The sequence below is a fragment of the Carcharodon carcharias genome, chromosome 18, assembly GCF_017639515.1.
Source record: "Carcharodon carcharias isolate sCarCar2 chromosome 18, sCarCar2.pri, whole genome shotgun sequence".
NCBI lineage: Eukaryota > Metazoa > Chordata > Chondrichthyes > Lamniformes > Lamnidae > Carcharodon > Carcharodon carcharias.
In genome coordinates this window covers 39,031,382-39,049,055 of record NC_054484.1, presented here as the reverse complement: position 1 = coordinate 39,049,055, position 17,674 = coordinate 39,031,382, and the positions used below count along the sequence as shown (strand labels likewise).

Sequence of the window (17,674 nt, the reverse complement as noted above, 5' to 3'; positions counted from 1 at the left end):
AGGTAAGAGCATAAGAATGTAAGAGATAGGAGCAGGAGAAGGCCATTTGGCCCTCTGAGGCAATCATGCCTGATCTTCTACCTCAATTCTCTCTTTCCACATATCCCTTGGTTCCCTTAATATCCAAAAATATATCAATCTCTATCCTGAATAAACTCAATGACTGAGTGTCTGCAGCGTTCTGGGGTTAGGAATTCCAAAGGTTCACAACCTTTTGAATGAAGTATTTCTCGTCACCTTGGTCCTAAATGGCCAACCCGTTATTTTGAGACTGTGATCACCAGTTTTTGACTTTCCAAGGAAACATCATCCATGCCTGAAGGCCTTTAAGAATTTTTTGGCAGAATTCTACCCCCGTCGGGGGGGTTGTGCGGGGGCAGGCGTGAACCCAATCGGGGCCCCTGATCAGGTCCACGCCGCCATTTTACGTGGGCTGGCTCATTAAGGCCCGGCCAGCATGACGCACACCCGGAAGCGATAAGCGCTCCCTGTGCGGGCAGGGGGTATTCCCTGAGTTGGGACCTGCGAGCTTGTGCTCTTTCACGCATGTGCACGAAAGAGCGCAGAAATCTGTGCCTCAGGGAGATTAGTTAAAGTTTTCTGAAAGCTAAATAAAGGAAAGAAAATATTTTTTGAGACACGTCCCCTCATGTGAGACAGTGTCACATGAGCTGGGATACGTCAAGGAACATTAATGAAAATCTTAATTTAATTTATAAAAACTTCATCCCACCCGTGGATAAGCTTCCATGAAAAATGCGAAGGCCGCCTGGGCCCTTCACCTGCCCACCAACCTTAAGGTTGGACTGGCAGCTCATTTAACTATTTTAATTAGCTTTTAACAGGTCTTAATAGGCCTTTGACAGTTCAACTGGAAATCTAAATGACGCGCAGTAACATTGGGATGCACGCCCAACATCACCATGCATCATTTTACGTGTCGGCGAGCGGGCCCTGCCCCCACTCGCCGACCCAAAAATTCTGCCCTATATGTTTCAATGTGATCACTTCTCATTCTTCTAAACTCTATGGAATTAAATGTGCAAATCATTGTTCATAAATTGAGCAAAGGGTGAATCTGGAGCCAGTCTTTTGCTTAAAAAAGGTTAATTCACAAAACCAGAGAGCATCGGCACAGAATTCCCATGGCCCCCCCACCAACCTACCCACAGCGGTGTACACTCATTCTTATACAATTAAGAATAATTCTCTAATCTTTCCCCAATAAGCAACAGGTGCTCTCACTTATAAACTAAAGGATGCACTTTATTGTAAATGGATTCCAACATTAACTGTTTGGTTTAGTCAACTCAATCCCTCCTCAAAGAACAATCCCCTCATCCCAGGAATCGTACTGGTGATCCTTTGTTGCACTCCCTTTAAGGGAAGTATATCTTTTCTTACTTAAGGAGACCAAGACTGTATGCAATACTCCAGGTGTGGTCTCATCTAGGCCCTATATAATTGAAGTAAGACATATTTCTCATCTACTCCAATCTGTTTGTAATAAAGGCTAAAATCTGCTTTCCTAATTGCTTGCTGTACCTGCATGTTAACTTTCTATGTACAAGGACACACAGGTCCCAATGAATACCAACAATTCCCAGACTCTGACCATTAAAAATATTCTGCTTATATTTTTCCTACCAAAGTGGCTAACTTCATATTTCTATACATTATTTTCTATCAGCCATGTTCTTGTCCACTCACTTAACATGTTGTTTTATTTCTTTGCAGTCTCTTTGCATCCTCCTCACAGTTTACTTTCCCATCTAATTTTGCATTGTCAACAAACGTGAATACATTACACTCATCTAAGTCATTGATATAGCCCAGGGTTTTCCGGCCCTGTCATGGCAGGACCTGCCGCAGGAGATTTGGCAGCCCAGCCAAAAGTCCACTGGCTTTCGGCAGGATCTGCCAATCCTGGTGGTGGGTGGGGCCAGAAAATCCCGCCCATAGACTATAAATAGCTGAGGCCCAAGCATTGCTCCTCACAGTACTCCACTAGTTACAGCCTGCCAACCCAAAATGACCTGCTTATTCCTATTTGTTGTAAAAATCACCAAAAGATTGGTCAAAGAGGTACGTTTTAAAGGGGAAAAGGGAGGTAGAGGTGGAGGGGTTTAGGGGGGAATTCCAGAGCTTAGGACCTCAACAGCCGAAGGCACAGCCACCAATGGTGAAGCACAAGAGGCCAAATTGGAAGAGTGCAGATGCGTCAGAAGGTTGTAGGGCTGCAGATTACAGAGATAGGGAGGAGTGAGACCATGGAGGGTAATGAAAACAAGGATTAGATTTTTTAAACTGAGACATTGCTTAAAGGGATCCAATGTAGATCAGCGAGCACAGGAGTGATGGGTAAACGAAACTTGGTGCAAGGTAGGAAACGAGCAGCACAGTTTTAATCGACCATGAGTTTATGGAGGGGAGAAATTGTAAGGCCAGCCAGGGCTGGAAAAGTCAAGTCAAATAGAAGTAACAGAGACGCAAATAAGGGTTTCATCAGAAAATGAGCTGAAGTTGGAGTGCAGTCAGGCAATGTGGAAATCTGTAGTCCAAGTGATGCCATGCTCATTTCCATGTCAAAGAGGACACCAAGATTATGAACAGTCTGTTTTAGCCTCAAACAGTTGCCAGAGAGAGGGATGGAATTGGTGGCTAGGGAGTGGCGTTTGTGGCAGGGACCGAAGACAATGGCTTTATGCAGCCACAATGCACTGATTCTCCAGAAAACCCTTCCTTAAGTGTTTCTCATACGTAGCCATTATTATGGAAACGTTTGCAACACTGCCATCTATTGACCATTATAATACTGGGCAAAATAACACAAGAATTTCTTGCCTTTATGCATGTTGTCACCCAAATTAACCTTCGGGGATAGCCATGGAAAATGAAAATTTATACAATCTGGTTGCAAAAATATCTTATCAAACATTATTAGATATTAAAGGCTATTTTTTCAACTTTGTATTGAAATTCCAGTCACTACAGCTTTTGAAAGCTGCAACATCAGAACCCAGAGTAAATAAGAAACACAATAAAACAGCTTCACTCTACACTAGACTTGAGGGAGAAAAAGGGTAGCTAGGGGAGACCATGGTAGAGGTCAGAGCTGAAGGTTAGTACAACTCATTGCACAGGAATTCCATGGAAAGGAGACAAGTGCTGAGAGATACTTAATGTATGCCAACACTGACAAATCAGTATTTGAGGCCATGTCAATATTTGATGAGAAAAATCAACATACTCTGTCTGAGCCCTTCAAGGTACAACTGCCGATGGAAGGGATTCCAGTCACTGCACAGTACAGGCAAGAATTGCCATGAGAGCAGGTACACAGCAGCTGGGGACTCAGCGATGAGCAGCAGCACAGAGATGAGACAGTAGGAGATTGATGGCAATGAAAGGGGAGACAGAAGGCAGGAGAAACTGGGAGTGTTACTTTGACGTAGGGTGGAAAGAACAATGTCAGCATTAACTGACAGGAAATGGAGACAGTGCGCGACGTGGAGTGGAAAGAGTGCTGGCTAGAAACGACAAGAGAGAGAGAGGGATAGCATGACTGAACAAGTGACACTTGTCATGTTAAAGCTGGAGGGCCAGCTTTAATCAGTGAAGTACAGGAGAAGAATAGCACCAGCTTGAATGGTATTGCAGGGTGGGGAGCAGGGGAACTTTGAAAAGGACTAGCTTGAATTGGGGGTCCAGGGAAAGGGGAAGGGGGCAACGCTAAGTTGAATTGAGAATAGAAATGTAAAATATCTTCTTCCCGATTGGGGGTGCCGGGAGTAGGGGTGATGAAAGAAATGCAGGGTTGAGCTGAGGGGAGATTTTGGGAAGAGTGCTAGGTTGAGCTGGGAGGGCGAAAGAGGAGTTTCTCTGTGAACGGGTGAGAAGTTGGGACAACATCTCTGTAAATTGCGGCTTTTTGAACTACGGCTGAGGTTTAGGTGTGCGACAGTGACTGCTAAGATCACTTTCTTTTAAATCACAATTCACAATTATTATTCAGTGAGCAGAGCTACATATGTATAAATATAAGCGCAGAATGGCTTAAGATTTCAGGAGAAGCTCTTAGGCCAGAGGTTCCCAAACTATTTGTGCTAAATTCTGCAGAATTCTTGTCTCATGCAGAAATCCTTGCTCCCCCCCCTGGGCCGGGCAATCTGTGTTTCTCAATTCAGGTTTCGGCAATTGGTATCACTGTATTTGTAGAAGAGCAATGCCAATGCCTGATTAAAGAGCTGAAATGGTGTTCAGTATGGTTAATATAGTATTCCAAAAGTGTTTTTCTCATTCATAATGTCTTCATTTTTCATGTAAGTACCATTCATAAAGCCCAGTAATCCAGTTACAGCCCCACTCAGGATGAAGACAGACACACCAAACTCCCCACGCCAACTGAAGGACGCCAAAAACACCTGGGCCGGACAACCTGCGCTTTTCAATTCAGGTTTCAGCAATTGGTATCACTGCACATTGTAGAAGAGAAATGCCAATAATATCTTCAATGCCTGACAAAATCACACCTGAAACTAGTTTGAATTTTTAACATTGGGCACACTTGGTTGACATGGAACACGGCTTCAATTAACACCAGGGCCACAGGTCAATGTATGAATATTGTGTGCACTCATGTAGAAAAACAGGGTATTTGCATCATGACCTGATAGTGTGCACAATTCAACAATTAATTGACTTATAACTGGAACACAGTCTATGTGCACCATCTATAACAACAAAAACTTATCTTTATATAGCACCTTTAACATAATGAAACATCCCAAAGCATTTTACAGGAGTATTATAAAACAAAGTATGACACCGAGCCACATAAGGAGATACTAGATCAGATGACCAAAAGCTTGGTAGGTTTTAAGGAGGAACACGAGGTGGAGAGGCGGAGGAGAAGTGTAGGGAGGGACTTCCAGAGCTTGGGACCTAGGCAATTGAAGACACAACCACCAATTGTGCAGCAATTAAAATTGAGGACACACAACAGGCCAGAATTAGAAGAGTGCTTGTGGGGCTGGAGAAGATTACAGGGATAGGGAGGGGTGAGGTAATGAACGGATTTGAAAATAATGATGAAAATTTTAAAACCAAGGGGGCCCATGTAGGTCAGCGAACACAGGAGTGATAAGAGAAAAGGACTTGCTGCAAGTTAAGGCATGGGCAACAGAGAGTTGGACGTCTTCACGTTTACGGAGGCTAGAACGTCTGGGACCAGCCAGGGGTGCATTGGAAGAGTCAAGTCTAGAGGTAACAAAGGCATGAATAAGCAGCAGATGAACTGAGATAGAGGCGATGTTACGGTGGTGGAAATAGGCGCTCTTTGTGATGGCACGAATACAAGATCAGAAGCTCACCTCGGGATCAAATGCAACACCAAGGCTGTGAATCGACTGGCTTAATCTGTTACCAGGGAAAGAGTTGGAGCTAGCAGCTGGGAAGCCGGGTTTGGAGCAGGGATGGAAAACAATGGCTTCAGTCTTCCCAATATTTAATTGGAAGAAATTTCTGCCAAAGCAGTCCTGGATGTCGGATAAGCAGTCTGATAATTTAGCAGCTATGGAAGAGTCGAGAGAGCTGGTGGTGGCATAGCATTAGGTATCGCCAGCTTACATGTGAAAACTAATGCTTTGCCTTGAATAATGTCGTGGAGGGGCAGTAGGTAGATGGGAAATTAGAGGGAGCCAAGGATAGATCCTTGGGGACACCGGACATAATGGTGTGGAACCAGGAAGAGAAGCCATTACAAGTGATTCTCTGACTACAGTTAGATAGATAAGAATGGAACCAGGTGAGAGCGGTCCCACTCAGCTGGACGACAGTGGAGAAGTATTACAGATGGATGGCATGCTCAAGTGTATTAAAGGCTGCAAACAGGTCGACAAGGATGAGCAGGAAAAGTTTACCTTTCCCAGGATCACACAGGGTATCATTTATGACTTTGATAAGAGCTGTTTTGATATAACTTATGCTTTAATTCATCTCATTGCATACATTGCTAGCTCCCTCTCATTTCCGCCACTTACAAGCTATGCACTACACCCAGACTAAAAGCCCGGGGGAGCAAGCTGTTTTGGTTGTATCTGTCCATGTTGCTCAGCAAACAGATGCTAGGAAGCAAGAGATAGCACTGTCCGTTTTGAGTTTGGCTGTTCATTGTGGAGAAGTACCTCATTTGTCTTTGTGCCTCTCCAGTTGAGATCAAGAATTAACTGAAACCATACATTATATCCTTCATTCATTGTGTAGTGTATTAGCACATCAATAACCGTACAAATTGCACATTCAAGGGGAGTTTGATTCAGAACCGTTTCACTTACCTCTGTCGACATTAGCCCGTAAAGATGTCAACATGCCTTCTGACACCAAAGTCTTATAAAGAGCACCTTTACATGATCGTTCAGATTTTCTGGACCCAGATGCTTCTGTTTTTTTACTGATTTCCTTGTTCTCAGCTTTCACTTCACCTAGTGCATTATGGGAAAGTAGTTGCTCAGTGACAGAAAAAGTTTCAGTTTTGACTGGGCTGACGGTAACCTTCTCGAGATCAGAAACCTTTGCGTGTTTGTTGAGTTCTGAAATCTTTTCAGCAGGTAATTTTATTTGTTTTGGTTTCATTTTTTTCTTTGGTGGGCTAGAGACAGAGTGTAACAGATTTTCAGTTGACTTTGCTGAGCATCGTCCACTTTTCACTGGGCTTCCTGAAGGTTTTTCAGTACCCCAGTCACCCTTAGCAACAGCATCAATTGTGTACATTAAGCTTTCCATGTCAGACTCTGACGACTTCCGTTTTTTCCCGCTTTTTTTAAATGTCTGTTTTTCAGCTTTGGTAGTTTCGAGTTTGACTTTTTTCTTCTTCTTCTTTTTAATTTTTTCACTTTTGTTAAGACTTGTCACAGAAGAAGTGTCAGTTAACAAAGACAGCGATTTGTCATTAGTAATCCAATCCTGTGGTTTAATATCATTGTTATTCTTTGTACCTAATCCAGGATTAATGGTGGGGACTTCAGACGTGTGCCCATCCTCTGAGGTACCTGTAGGAGGCTCATTTTTTACTCCTTCTGTCACCAACCGGTCCGAACACATCTGAAGCAAAAACCAATACGTAACAATTAAACAGAAACTTTAGAGGAACATATTGGTTAAAAACGCCTACAAGTTCCACTGCCACTTAAGATAATGGAGGACAACATGCAAAGAGGGCTTCCGACTCAGGTTGGATTTATTCCTGGAGGTTTCATCACATGACCTCACATTGCCAACCATTTTATCAAGTCAAACAAGCTCCCCCCACCCCATCTTTACTTATAACTAATAAATAAGTATTCAATTTATTTTAAACTAACAACCCCATATGTCAGTTGTGGTTCAGTTGGTAGCACTCTTGCATCTGAGTGAGAAGGTTGTGGATTCAAGTCCCACTCCAGAACTTCAGCACAAATATCAAGGCTGGCACTCCAGTGCAGTACATAAACTGTGCTGCACTTTTGGGGGTGCATTCTATCAACGTGACCTTAAACCTCTCAGGAGCACGCGAAGGATCCCATGCCACTACTTCAAAAGAAGAAAAGGGGAGTTATACTCTGGTGTTCTGGCCAATATCCATGCCTCAATCAGCATCACTAAACAGATTATCTGTTCATTATCACTTTGTGTTGGGAGCTTGCTGTGCTGCTGCATTTCCTACATTACAACAGTGAACAAACAATAAAAGTACTTTATTGGCTGAACAGCCATTCGCTGAACTGGAAGATGAATTGAAATTTTGGCTGGGATTTACTCCCCCCCCCCGGTTGTGGATGGGACCTGCTGCAGGCGAGGCGGCGCCCCAGCCAGAAGTCCATTGACTTGCGGTCGGACTGGAAGATCCTGGCGGCGGGCAGGTGTGGAAAATCCCGCCCTTTATTCTACAATTTGATTGAGATTGGATCTGAGCACCTCCCAACTTAACCTGGAAAAACTCAGCAGGTCTGGCAGCATCATGAGGACTCGAAACGTCAACTCTTTTCTTCTCCGCTGATGCTGCCAGACCTGCTGAGTTTTTCCAGGTAATTCTGTTTTTGTTTCCCAACTTAACCTGTTCTCTTTAAGCCCTTGTGACCATAGATGAGTCAGCAGATGTTTCAAGCTGTCACCCATAGGTGATGGCATTTGATGCCTCATTGTATTTAGTGTATGCATTGACAATACCATTATTAATCCAAAAGCACGGGAAAATAAATATTAAATGTTCAAAATGCACTAAAAGTTTACTTGACTTTGGTAGTTGAGTTGATAAATTGAATACCAATCCGAGATTCTATCAGCTGCATAATGTTGTGAACCATTTTAGCTTTTACTTTTAATTTGTTTTTGTATAAGCAAGTTTATTGTCTTCTCCTTCTTACAAGGGTGCACAGGTGCATTCTCTTTTGAATTGTACAGCCGATTGTGAAGCCTCAGTTGTGAAAGGTTTACATACTGATGGGGTAATTTATTTTTTTGTAAAACACAAGTTGTTTTATTCACCATAAACTCACACACACATTCCAGTAGAAGAAATAAGCCATTTCTGAAACTAATATAAATATATTTCTTTATGCATCATCCCAGTCCCAGGAAGCATACCTCTGCTAACTGAAACAATGCTGAATTCCCACACTGCTTTGACGAGTCAGGGACTCCTGACGGTGCTGTATTGGAGGAGATCTGCATGACGTAAAAAAAAATCAGTTTCAGCTGAACCATCATACCTTTCACTGTAATAATTCCATTTCTTGGAGAGGAAAGAACTGAGACCAAAAAAGAAAACTATTAAATTTTGAGCACTTAATCATCAGGGTTCAGTAAGTGGGTGCTAAATTGTAAAGTCTTTAGCAAGGGCAGAGTTTTAAGATTTTTTGCCACCTACTATTTTGCCAGTCCCTTTCCAGCTCTGCAAGTAGAATTTATAATATGTAGCAGTATTCTTACATAATTAAATGAACAGTATCCACTTGTGAGTGATTACACAAGAATAGTAAATTCATACTAAGGTACAAAATAAAAAGTGGGAGACATCAATAGGAAATGCTTAAAGCATGAAATATTGGGAATTAGACTAAGACCCAAAATAATTCTGAAAGTCACCAGTGGAGAGCACTGAATGCTCCCTAACCACTCTTGACCGTCTCAAGAAGTTAAGAGGCCAACGTGCAAAGGTTTTATCTATACAGCCTGCATAAATAACTATCGTTGCAGCACCACAATGTGGTCAAAACTATCAGATTCACAATGCAATCATCAATCCACACTGGTATCCTCAACAAAAACAGAATTACCTGGAAAAACTCAGCAGGTCTGGCAGCATCGGCGGAGAAGAAAAGAGTTGACGTTTCGAGTCCTCATGACCCTTCCACAGAACTGAGCGAATATAAGGAGAAGGGTGAAATATAAGCTGGTTTAAGGCTGGGGCGGGGGGCGGGGAGAGAGAAAGAGAGAGAGAGAGAGAGAGAGAAGTTGGGGGGGGTGGTGTAGTTGTAGGGACAAGCAAGCAGTGATAGGAACAGATAATCAAAAGATGTCACTTTGTCTGTGACATCTTTTGATTATCTGCTCCTATCACTGCTTGCTTGTCCCTACAACCACACCACCTCCCAACCACCCCCTCCAACTTCTCTCCCCGCCCTACCTTACACCAGCTTATATTTCACCCTTCTCCTTATATTCACTCAGTTCTGTGGAAGGGTCATGAGAACTCTTTTCTTCTCCGCCGATGCTGCCAGACTTGCTGAGTTTTTCCAGGTAATTCTGTTTTTGTTTTGGATTTCCAGCATCCGCAGTTTTTTGTTTTTATCTCTGGTATCCTCAATCCTGACTACAGCAATGAAGATTTTGTTGGGTACTGACAAGTCACCTCCAGTGGAAAATATGTAATAACCTTCCTTGAAGTATAAGCCAATAAAGGGCACACTTAGAGTTGAACCTTACTGTATTTGACCATAAATTGCAAACGTTGGTGAAATTGAATTTCTCCAGTTTAGTTAGCAATGACAATGTCTCTCCATGAGCTCTAAGACTATAAAGAGAATATTTGAGTTTATGTTCCAGCAAACATTCAAAAATGGCAAATCTTTCTGGTGTGTGAGACAATGCATGTGCCGCTCATAGCGGGAGAGAAAAAAACTAAAGGCACAGCCCAGAATAAGTCCTCATACAGGGTGGATTGGAAAAAGAGCATCTGACAACAGATTGCCTTAAAAGGAAATGCACCACCCTCTCCCCACAGAATAGTAACACCCTATTTTATGTGAACAATAACAAAGGATGCACAATGTCAAAAGTATGGAAAATATTCAAATGTAGTGGAAATACTTGACAAGGCTTGAGCATAGTGGTGGCAGAGGTAGAATTAGATCTGCAAGTGTTTGAGGGCAACAGGTTTATTACCAAGAGCAAATTTTGTTCAATATGAATTGACCTACAAAACGACTGTCTGTTACTATAAGCCATGCTTTCTCTTAACTATTCAGATTAATGAACAATTTTACTTGCTCTCATTGTATTTTTAAATTATGGAGTAAAAGGCAGAACTAACAGAACAATGAACATACCTGCAGTGTATGCCTAAGTGCAGTAAATTATAATGTTGTTATTCTATCTCAAGTTCCAAAAGCAAGTTTAGAAAACAGTATGTATACACAGAGGTCAAAGCCATTTCTATCAACTTACCTCCTTGGCTGTCAAGGCATGTTCTCCTGCTAAGAGCAGCATACTGAGTCCTCCCATTTGAGTAGGATCTATCAGTAAAGAGATGCATGTGTTATTCATTCCTGAAGTAATCCCATTTCACTACCACCTTATATCCCTAAGAAATACTTGAATAATTTAAATGTACAATGAAATACTTTCAAGTACAATCACTTATGTAAACAAACACGGCAGCCATGTTGGACATAGATGGGAAAGTCCTCAAGTTTTACCCTTGGCCTTTGCTCAGTTAAACTGACCTTAGCCAGCCAAGTACTGGGCTTCAGTGGATAGGAAGGCGGAAATCTGAGTCCAAGGTTCATACTCATTATCGCAATCTAGCAATCTCCATTAGATGTTACGTGAGCGCACACATCAGGTGAAAATAGGATTTGATCACGTCATGGATGCCCATGAGGAACAGCTTTCTAATACTGACTGTGTTATTGGCTGATGTCTTCCATCCGTCATTTTCAGACATTCATAAATAGTAGAACAGTAACTGAAAATAAACATTTCACCTCATGAAAACGTACTCAGGTTTTGGGGGCTTCTGCTTTCTGGCACATGATTGCAAAGAATTCAGTGCTTAAAAGCAGCAAAGTAACGGCAAGATGTGGATCCCAAATTCTCTGTTTTCTTCCCTTACTGAGAAATCAGTTACAAACACATCATTGAACGCTGATTCGCAGTAAGAAAGAGACATTTTCATAAATAATTTGACAATCAATTTTTGTTGCCCCAGCAACCCTAAAAAGGTTTATGGGCAGGGGAAGAGGTGAGAAGAAAAAAACAGCTTTAATTACCTTTAATTGAATGCAGAATTTATTATGGTTTTTATAAAATGCTGATGTATGTCCCTTTAAGTCTACAAAGTGTAATTGCACTAAATGTTTGAAATTAAAGCTTGAGCCAATTACAGTTCTGACTGAAATTCTTTCTTAGTTTGGAATTTTAAGTAAAATCATTCTCAACGTTGACTGTGGCCAGGATTTCCCCCCTGTCTGGGGCAAAGTTGAATTGCGGGTGCGTACAGGAAGCTTCTGATCGGCACCCCTGATCGGGGGTGTGGCGCCATTTTATGTGTGTAGGCTAATTAAGGCCTGCCTAGCGTGATGTTCGCACGGAAGCGCTATGTGATTCCTGTGCGGGCAGGGGGAATCCCAATATCCCCTCAGGGAGATCGGCTCAAAATGTAAAAAAGCTAAAAGTAGAAAAATAAAATTTCCCTAACATGTCCCCTCATGTGATCATGTGACACTGTCACATGAGTTGGGAAGTATCCATAATTTTTACAGAAACTTTATTAAAAATTTTAAAAGCTACATGAAACCTCATCCCACCCATGGATGAGCTTTCATACTTTTTCTAATTCTCGCCGGGGTTCCTGGCCTGCCTGCCAACCTTAAGGTTGGACGGGCAGGTCCACTAATTAGTTTAATTACTCTGTCAATGGCCTCAATTGGCCATTGACAGGTCGGTGGGCGCACAGCTGATTTTGCTGAGCCCCCACCTACCAGAAAATTTAAATGGGGCGCGGTGACATCGGGGGTTCCGCCCATGACATCACCGTGCGCCAATTTACACGCCGGCGAGCGGGCCCCACCCCTGGCTCACTGTCGGGAAAATCCTGCACTGAAAGTTTAACTCGCAAATGGTAAGGAACTGTAGAGAAATGAATGTCCTGGAATGGGGTGTCCTGATTTTAAAATAGTTCTGCATTTGTCACAATATGTGATATCTGGAGTGTTGGCATTCAGGATAAGAAACTGGGTTCTCATTTAAAACTGGCAAAGTGGGCTGCAAAACTGGAATGTGCCGTTCTATACGTTGGCCCAAGGCTTACTCTGAATTGAGCCTTGGGCCTCATTTTCTCAAGACTGGACACCAAAAGTAGGTTACAATGAAGCTAGAAAAACAAAGAAGAGCACGTACCAGTTTTTGATCATATTTGGGGTCGAGGGGTGCTACATGGGACGTTAGACCCCCCACTTAGTGTATTTAAAGCACATCATGCCTGTTTCAGGCAACCACTCTGGACTCCCAATACTGTACTTCCGGAAGAAGAATCTGGGCATGGCTGACGGAAATTCGTCCCACAAATACTCTCCACTCAGGAATCAGGTGTGATTTGGGCCATTTCTCCAACCTTGTTTTTAAACATTACATAGATAACAGGTAAATAAATCCATGGTGTTGTGTGGTATGGTGCCATTCAGCTTAGTAAATTAAAGGGTGGAGTCGAATGGGGCAGAGTCAGTTCCTAATTACAAAGTGCCATTGGAAAAATTCTGGGAGCAAGACACCCATCAGGTCCCAAGGCATAGGACATGAGGAGGAAGGGGAGAGAAACAAAGAACTGGAAAAAAAAATAATTTTGAAAGGAATTGTTTTGTCAAAACAAAGATGTCCTTGTTGCTCATATTGTAAAATAATAATGATTCCTTTTAAATCATCATGGGATTAAGTACCTGCCATGGCAAAGTTGATTTGTGGCATTTCCTCAGCTTTTACCACCCTTTTGGTGATGGGAAACTCCTTTGCAGGTTCTGTTGGAAATGTCCACAGCTTCTTCCTTGTTGTGACAGTAGGTGATGGACTCTTCAATGGCTTGTTTGTAGTTGGACACCACTTGTAACCAGGGTTGGCCTTCAGAAAAGCATCCTTGTACTAAGACAAAGTAACACGAAGAATTATTAACAGAAATAATCCAATACCATTTTAATCCACAATAGGCTTGCTTTCACAACAAACTACTTAAAGAGCAGGAACATTCCCAAATCATGATAAACCTCTACACAAGTTTCCGAAAGCATAGTTTAGAGTGCAATTTGCTGTAATTTAGCATATGCACTCCAGAGGATTTGAGCTGGGCTTTTTACCACAGATGTTTAAACGGTAAGCACAGTCCTACAACTAGGTTACATTCTAGTCTATAGAATCAATTATGTCATGTTGATGGTTGCTATCATCTATGACATTATAAATCCTCAATAACCAACAAACAGCAGCAAACACAAAAAGCACAGCAAACAGGGATACAGTGTCTGAGGGATTTGATTTCCAATGAGCTGTATGATCCTGATAATCATTTTTGTGGTACAGAGCTCCTATTACCCTTGAAGCTTGATAATTTTTAACAATGCAAGCTGTCTGTTTGAAAAAATCAACTTGAATGAACCTGCTATTCTTACATTCTTATGTACTTAAGTCACTTGTAGTTAGATTCACAATACAGACAGTGGCTTCCAAGTGCCAAGAGAGAATCAATCGAACGTTAAAGCAGATTGCAGGGAATTAGCTGCTAACATGGGTCACTCATGAAGGTACGACGATTCACTTTACCATCTCCAGGCTGTGAAAAAAAAAGTTTCTGATTTCTAACCAGTGTCCTTTTGGAATTGTTTGGATGCTGAAATATGGCAGGTCACTTTTAGCCACGATCCAACAGTCTGCCGGTGTTTACTGTCCGAACTCTCATATTAATGATCAATCAGGCAAGGTATCAAGTGGGCTACTATCAGTTGCCTAAGATGAAAATTGGAGAGTGGAAACAGATGGCATGGAGAGGGGCAAAAATAAAAAAATCTACTTAAATGGCTGCTTTGGGAGACATGTTCTGATAATTCACTGTGCCACATGAACATATTCAATTCAGAAATGAGATGAATCAAAGTTGAAGAAACAAGTTCCACCTCTCCCAAATTATCATGCCCTCTACCAACCAACTCTTCTCCAACTGATCACAAACTCACTGTGCCTCATGACACCCATGGAGTATTATTGCATCACTGTATCCCCCACATACCTCTACAATATCTCTACTCAAAAAAAGGCAAGCTAAAATTAACTAAAGTGCGGGGGGGGGCGGGGGGAATCAACAAGGTGTTTAGGCAAACAGTACAATTGATTTTGGGTGCCATCAAGACAATATTTTAGCTCATCTCTGTGTCATCATGTTTTCCCACAAGAAAACTCTGGCCCTGCTACAAAAACAGATGATAAATAAATTCTTGTTTTGTGCTCTTACGGCATTTGTTCTCTTGTGCAGAGTTGTTTGACCTTTTTTTCTTGCACAATGATCCTAACCGCCATAAATAAATCTCTGCTTTGCATTATTGCGTACACTGCTGAAAATAATAATTCTACACTCGCTCACTAAAGTTCCTGACTACTCCTACATTTCAAAATCAATGTCTCAGATCTTCCAGTCAGTGTCGAAGAGGGAACGTCCGACACCAATTCCGATTTAATCTGCCCACTTACCATTGTACTCTATACAGTCTTTGCACCTTCCGATGCCGGTCTCAGCAGGGACACAGGGATGATCACAGTCGGGAAGCAAATTGTCGGATGTAATCCCAGCACAGCCATGCCCCCTTTTCTTATCATGAACTTCAGACACATCCCTTAAGGTCCGTCTTTAGATCATTGACTTACATTGTTTTAAATGGAGCTGGCAACCTCAAACTGCACAGCCTCACCCTACTGACAGTGCCAAGCCTGCCTTGACGATGTTCATCCCTTCCCTCACCCTCAAAAATGTTCAAGCCCCTCTCTCGCCTCCCCATCTCATACCTGACAGTGTTGACCCCCTCAACCCACGAAAACATGCAAATGCTCAACCTGTACGTCCATTCTGACAATGCTGACCCTATCCACATCAGCCAGGGATTCTAGAAGGTCTGTCGGGAGAGAGAGATAGAGAGAGAGAGAGAGAGAAAGAGCACTGTCCAGGGTGCAGGAGAGGGTGAGCACTGTCCAGGGTGTGGGAGACGATGAGCACTGTCTGGGGGTGGGACAGGGGCGAGCACTATCCAGGGTGCAGGAGAGGGTGAGCACTGTCTGGGGTGCAGGAGGGGGAAGATTGGAAATAAACATTGCCAGGAAGGGCAGGGTTAACTTTGTTGGGAAGGGGTAAACATTTGCAGGACAGGGGCTGAACATTGCTAAGGCTTCTGGAGTGCTTTGACCCACCAGCTGAATTACTTGGGTTACTAGAGTTTCACTGGGTTTTATACCTGCTATGAAAAACTTTAAGTAAATCTGTGCAAAAACCATGGTAAGAATAGTGCAAACAGCCTAAGTCTCTGTGGTCCTGGCCATCTGATCCCATTGTCTTTGGGATCATGAACAGTCCGGGCAGGGTAAAACTGGCAATTGAAACTTTAAACTTCCTGCACAAGTACTATGGATGTGTGCACATGGTGGCTTCCTCAGGGTCCCTGAGGTGTATCAGTGATGTAAGTTGAGTCAGAGGCTTCACACCATAATGGAAGATTTGGGCCAATATGCAAGGTCAGGAAGTAGAATCAGTGTAGGTGGAGTTTGGGAATAATAAAGATCAGAAAATCAGAGCAATCTATAGGACCCCAATAAGTAGTTATACCAATGGAGAGGCCATTAAGCAAGAATTAATAGAGCTTGTAGCAAAGGCAATGCAATAATTGTGGTGGACTTAATCTTCATATAGACCATAAGGGTATCTATATTTTTAAATTTAATTTGTATCCTTTTGAGGCATATTGTACCGCAAAACAGAAGCTGAACTGAAAATGAAACTGTAAAAAAAAGCAGGAAAAGCTAAACCTGGAAATAAAACTAAACTTCCAAGTCATTAAGGAAATCAGGAGCAAGCTGAAGTTGGGAAATCAAAACTGAAACCTTTTTGAAAGATATAAAAGGACACAGATCAGTCCAAGCTGTGCACCTGCAGTTGTTGAGTCCACTAGAGCAGAACTGACAAATTGAGGAACACTCAAGAAGAGGAAGCTCGAGCCAGAGAATAGACAAAGATAACAAGTTGCTGTAGCTGCTTCTGTTACTTGAAGATAACAGTGGTGGCTCTACGCCAACCAGAAAGACTTGAGCAGGTTCTGCAAAGTGTGCCATTTGAGGTGAATACCATGCCTGTGGAACTCAGGTTGTTGCATGCTATCAGCTCCTAGAAGGATAGGAGCTGAAATTCCTTGTAAGGAAGATAGGGTTTGAAGTACTTTGTGACTCACTATGACCACTAAAATATGAGTGGACTGCTGAGTCAATTTCTTAAGATCTGTGTTAGTTGTACAGTGTTTGCCATTTAAGATGCAGTTTATAGGTTATATTTGACCACAATGTGGATGTTCGTTCATGTTTAACTCATGTTAATTCTGGATATTAGAGTATAGGATATATAGTATTTAGTGTTTGCTTTGTTGACTCTCGTATAGCAAAAATTATTTTGTTTTAAACTGTGGAATCTTATGGCTTAATTCTCTTAGTAAATAACTGGGATTTCAATTCTGTTTACTTAAAAAAAAAGTTACTGTTCTCCACCAAGATTATAACAAATTTGGGGGCCCTTCACGGAATTTGAATCCACAGTATGTGTGTGCTAGGACTTGCGGGGGTCAAGGCTAACAAAATTTTAGTATACTTATTGAAAATCAAAATGGCTTTGTCACTTGCTATGACTTTTCTGGAGAGGGAATATTTATCCCCGAGTGTTTTGCAACAATTAACCAAAGTTAGGTTAATAACTTCAACCTTTCTGCTAATACTAGAGTTAAAAACAGGCTAAAAAAGCAGACATAACTGAGGTAATAGCACAACATTTGGGATTGGAAGAAGAAAAGACTGACCCAGGTAGAATTTAGCTTGAGTTGCCTACAATTTCGCGGCAGATGAAGCAGTTTGAAATAGAAAAAGAAAGAGAAACGTGAAAGCTTCATCTTGAACTCCAGAGAGAGAAGTTAGCAAGGGAGGAAAGAGATAAGGAAAGCATTTCAAAGAGAGAAAGAAATCAGGCAGTATGACTAAAGAAACACTTAGGTTAGGGGGTGAAAGAGAGAATCTAACAGGTTAGATGAGTTGAGTCCCACTCCAAGCTCTGATTTAACAAAAAATCTTCATCGAGTGCCTAAATTCACTGAGGACGGAGTTGAGCGATATTTTATCTTGTTTGAAAAAG

The 17,674-nt window shown here is 42.1% G+C and overlaps 1 protein-coding gene across 10 annotated transcripts in view; it reads right to left on the bottom strand.

The window, feature by feature from the left end:
• LOC121290509 (HMG box transcription factor BBX) overlaps positions 1-17,674 on the bottom strand; it is a 204,268-nt gene that overhangs the window by 28,972 nt on the left and 157,622 nt on the right. For all 10 annotated transcript variants that reach the window (XM_041210947.1, XM_041210951.1, XM_041210952.1 and 7 more), the window contains 4 exons: positions 13,194-13,392; positions 10,705-10,772; positions 8,623-8,703; positions 6,336-7,101 (listed from right to left, as the gene is read on the bottom strand). In XM_041210947.1, coding sequence (XP_041066881.1) covers positions 6,336-7,101; positions 8,623-8,703; positions 10,705-10,772; positions 13,194-13,392 — 1,114 coding nt within the window. The remainder of the gene's footprint in view (positions 1-6,335; positions 7,102-8,622; positions 8,704-10,704; positions 10,773-13,193; positions 13,393-17,674) is intronic.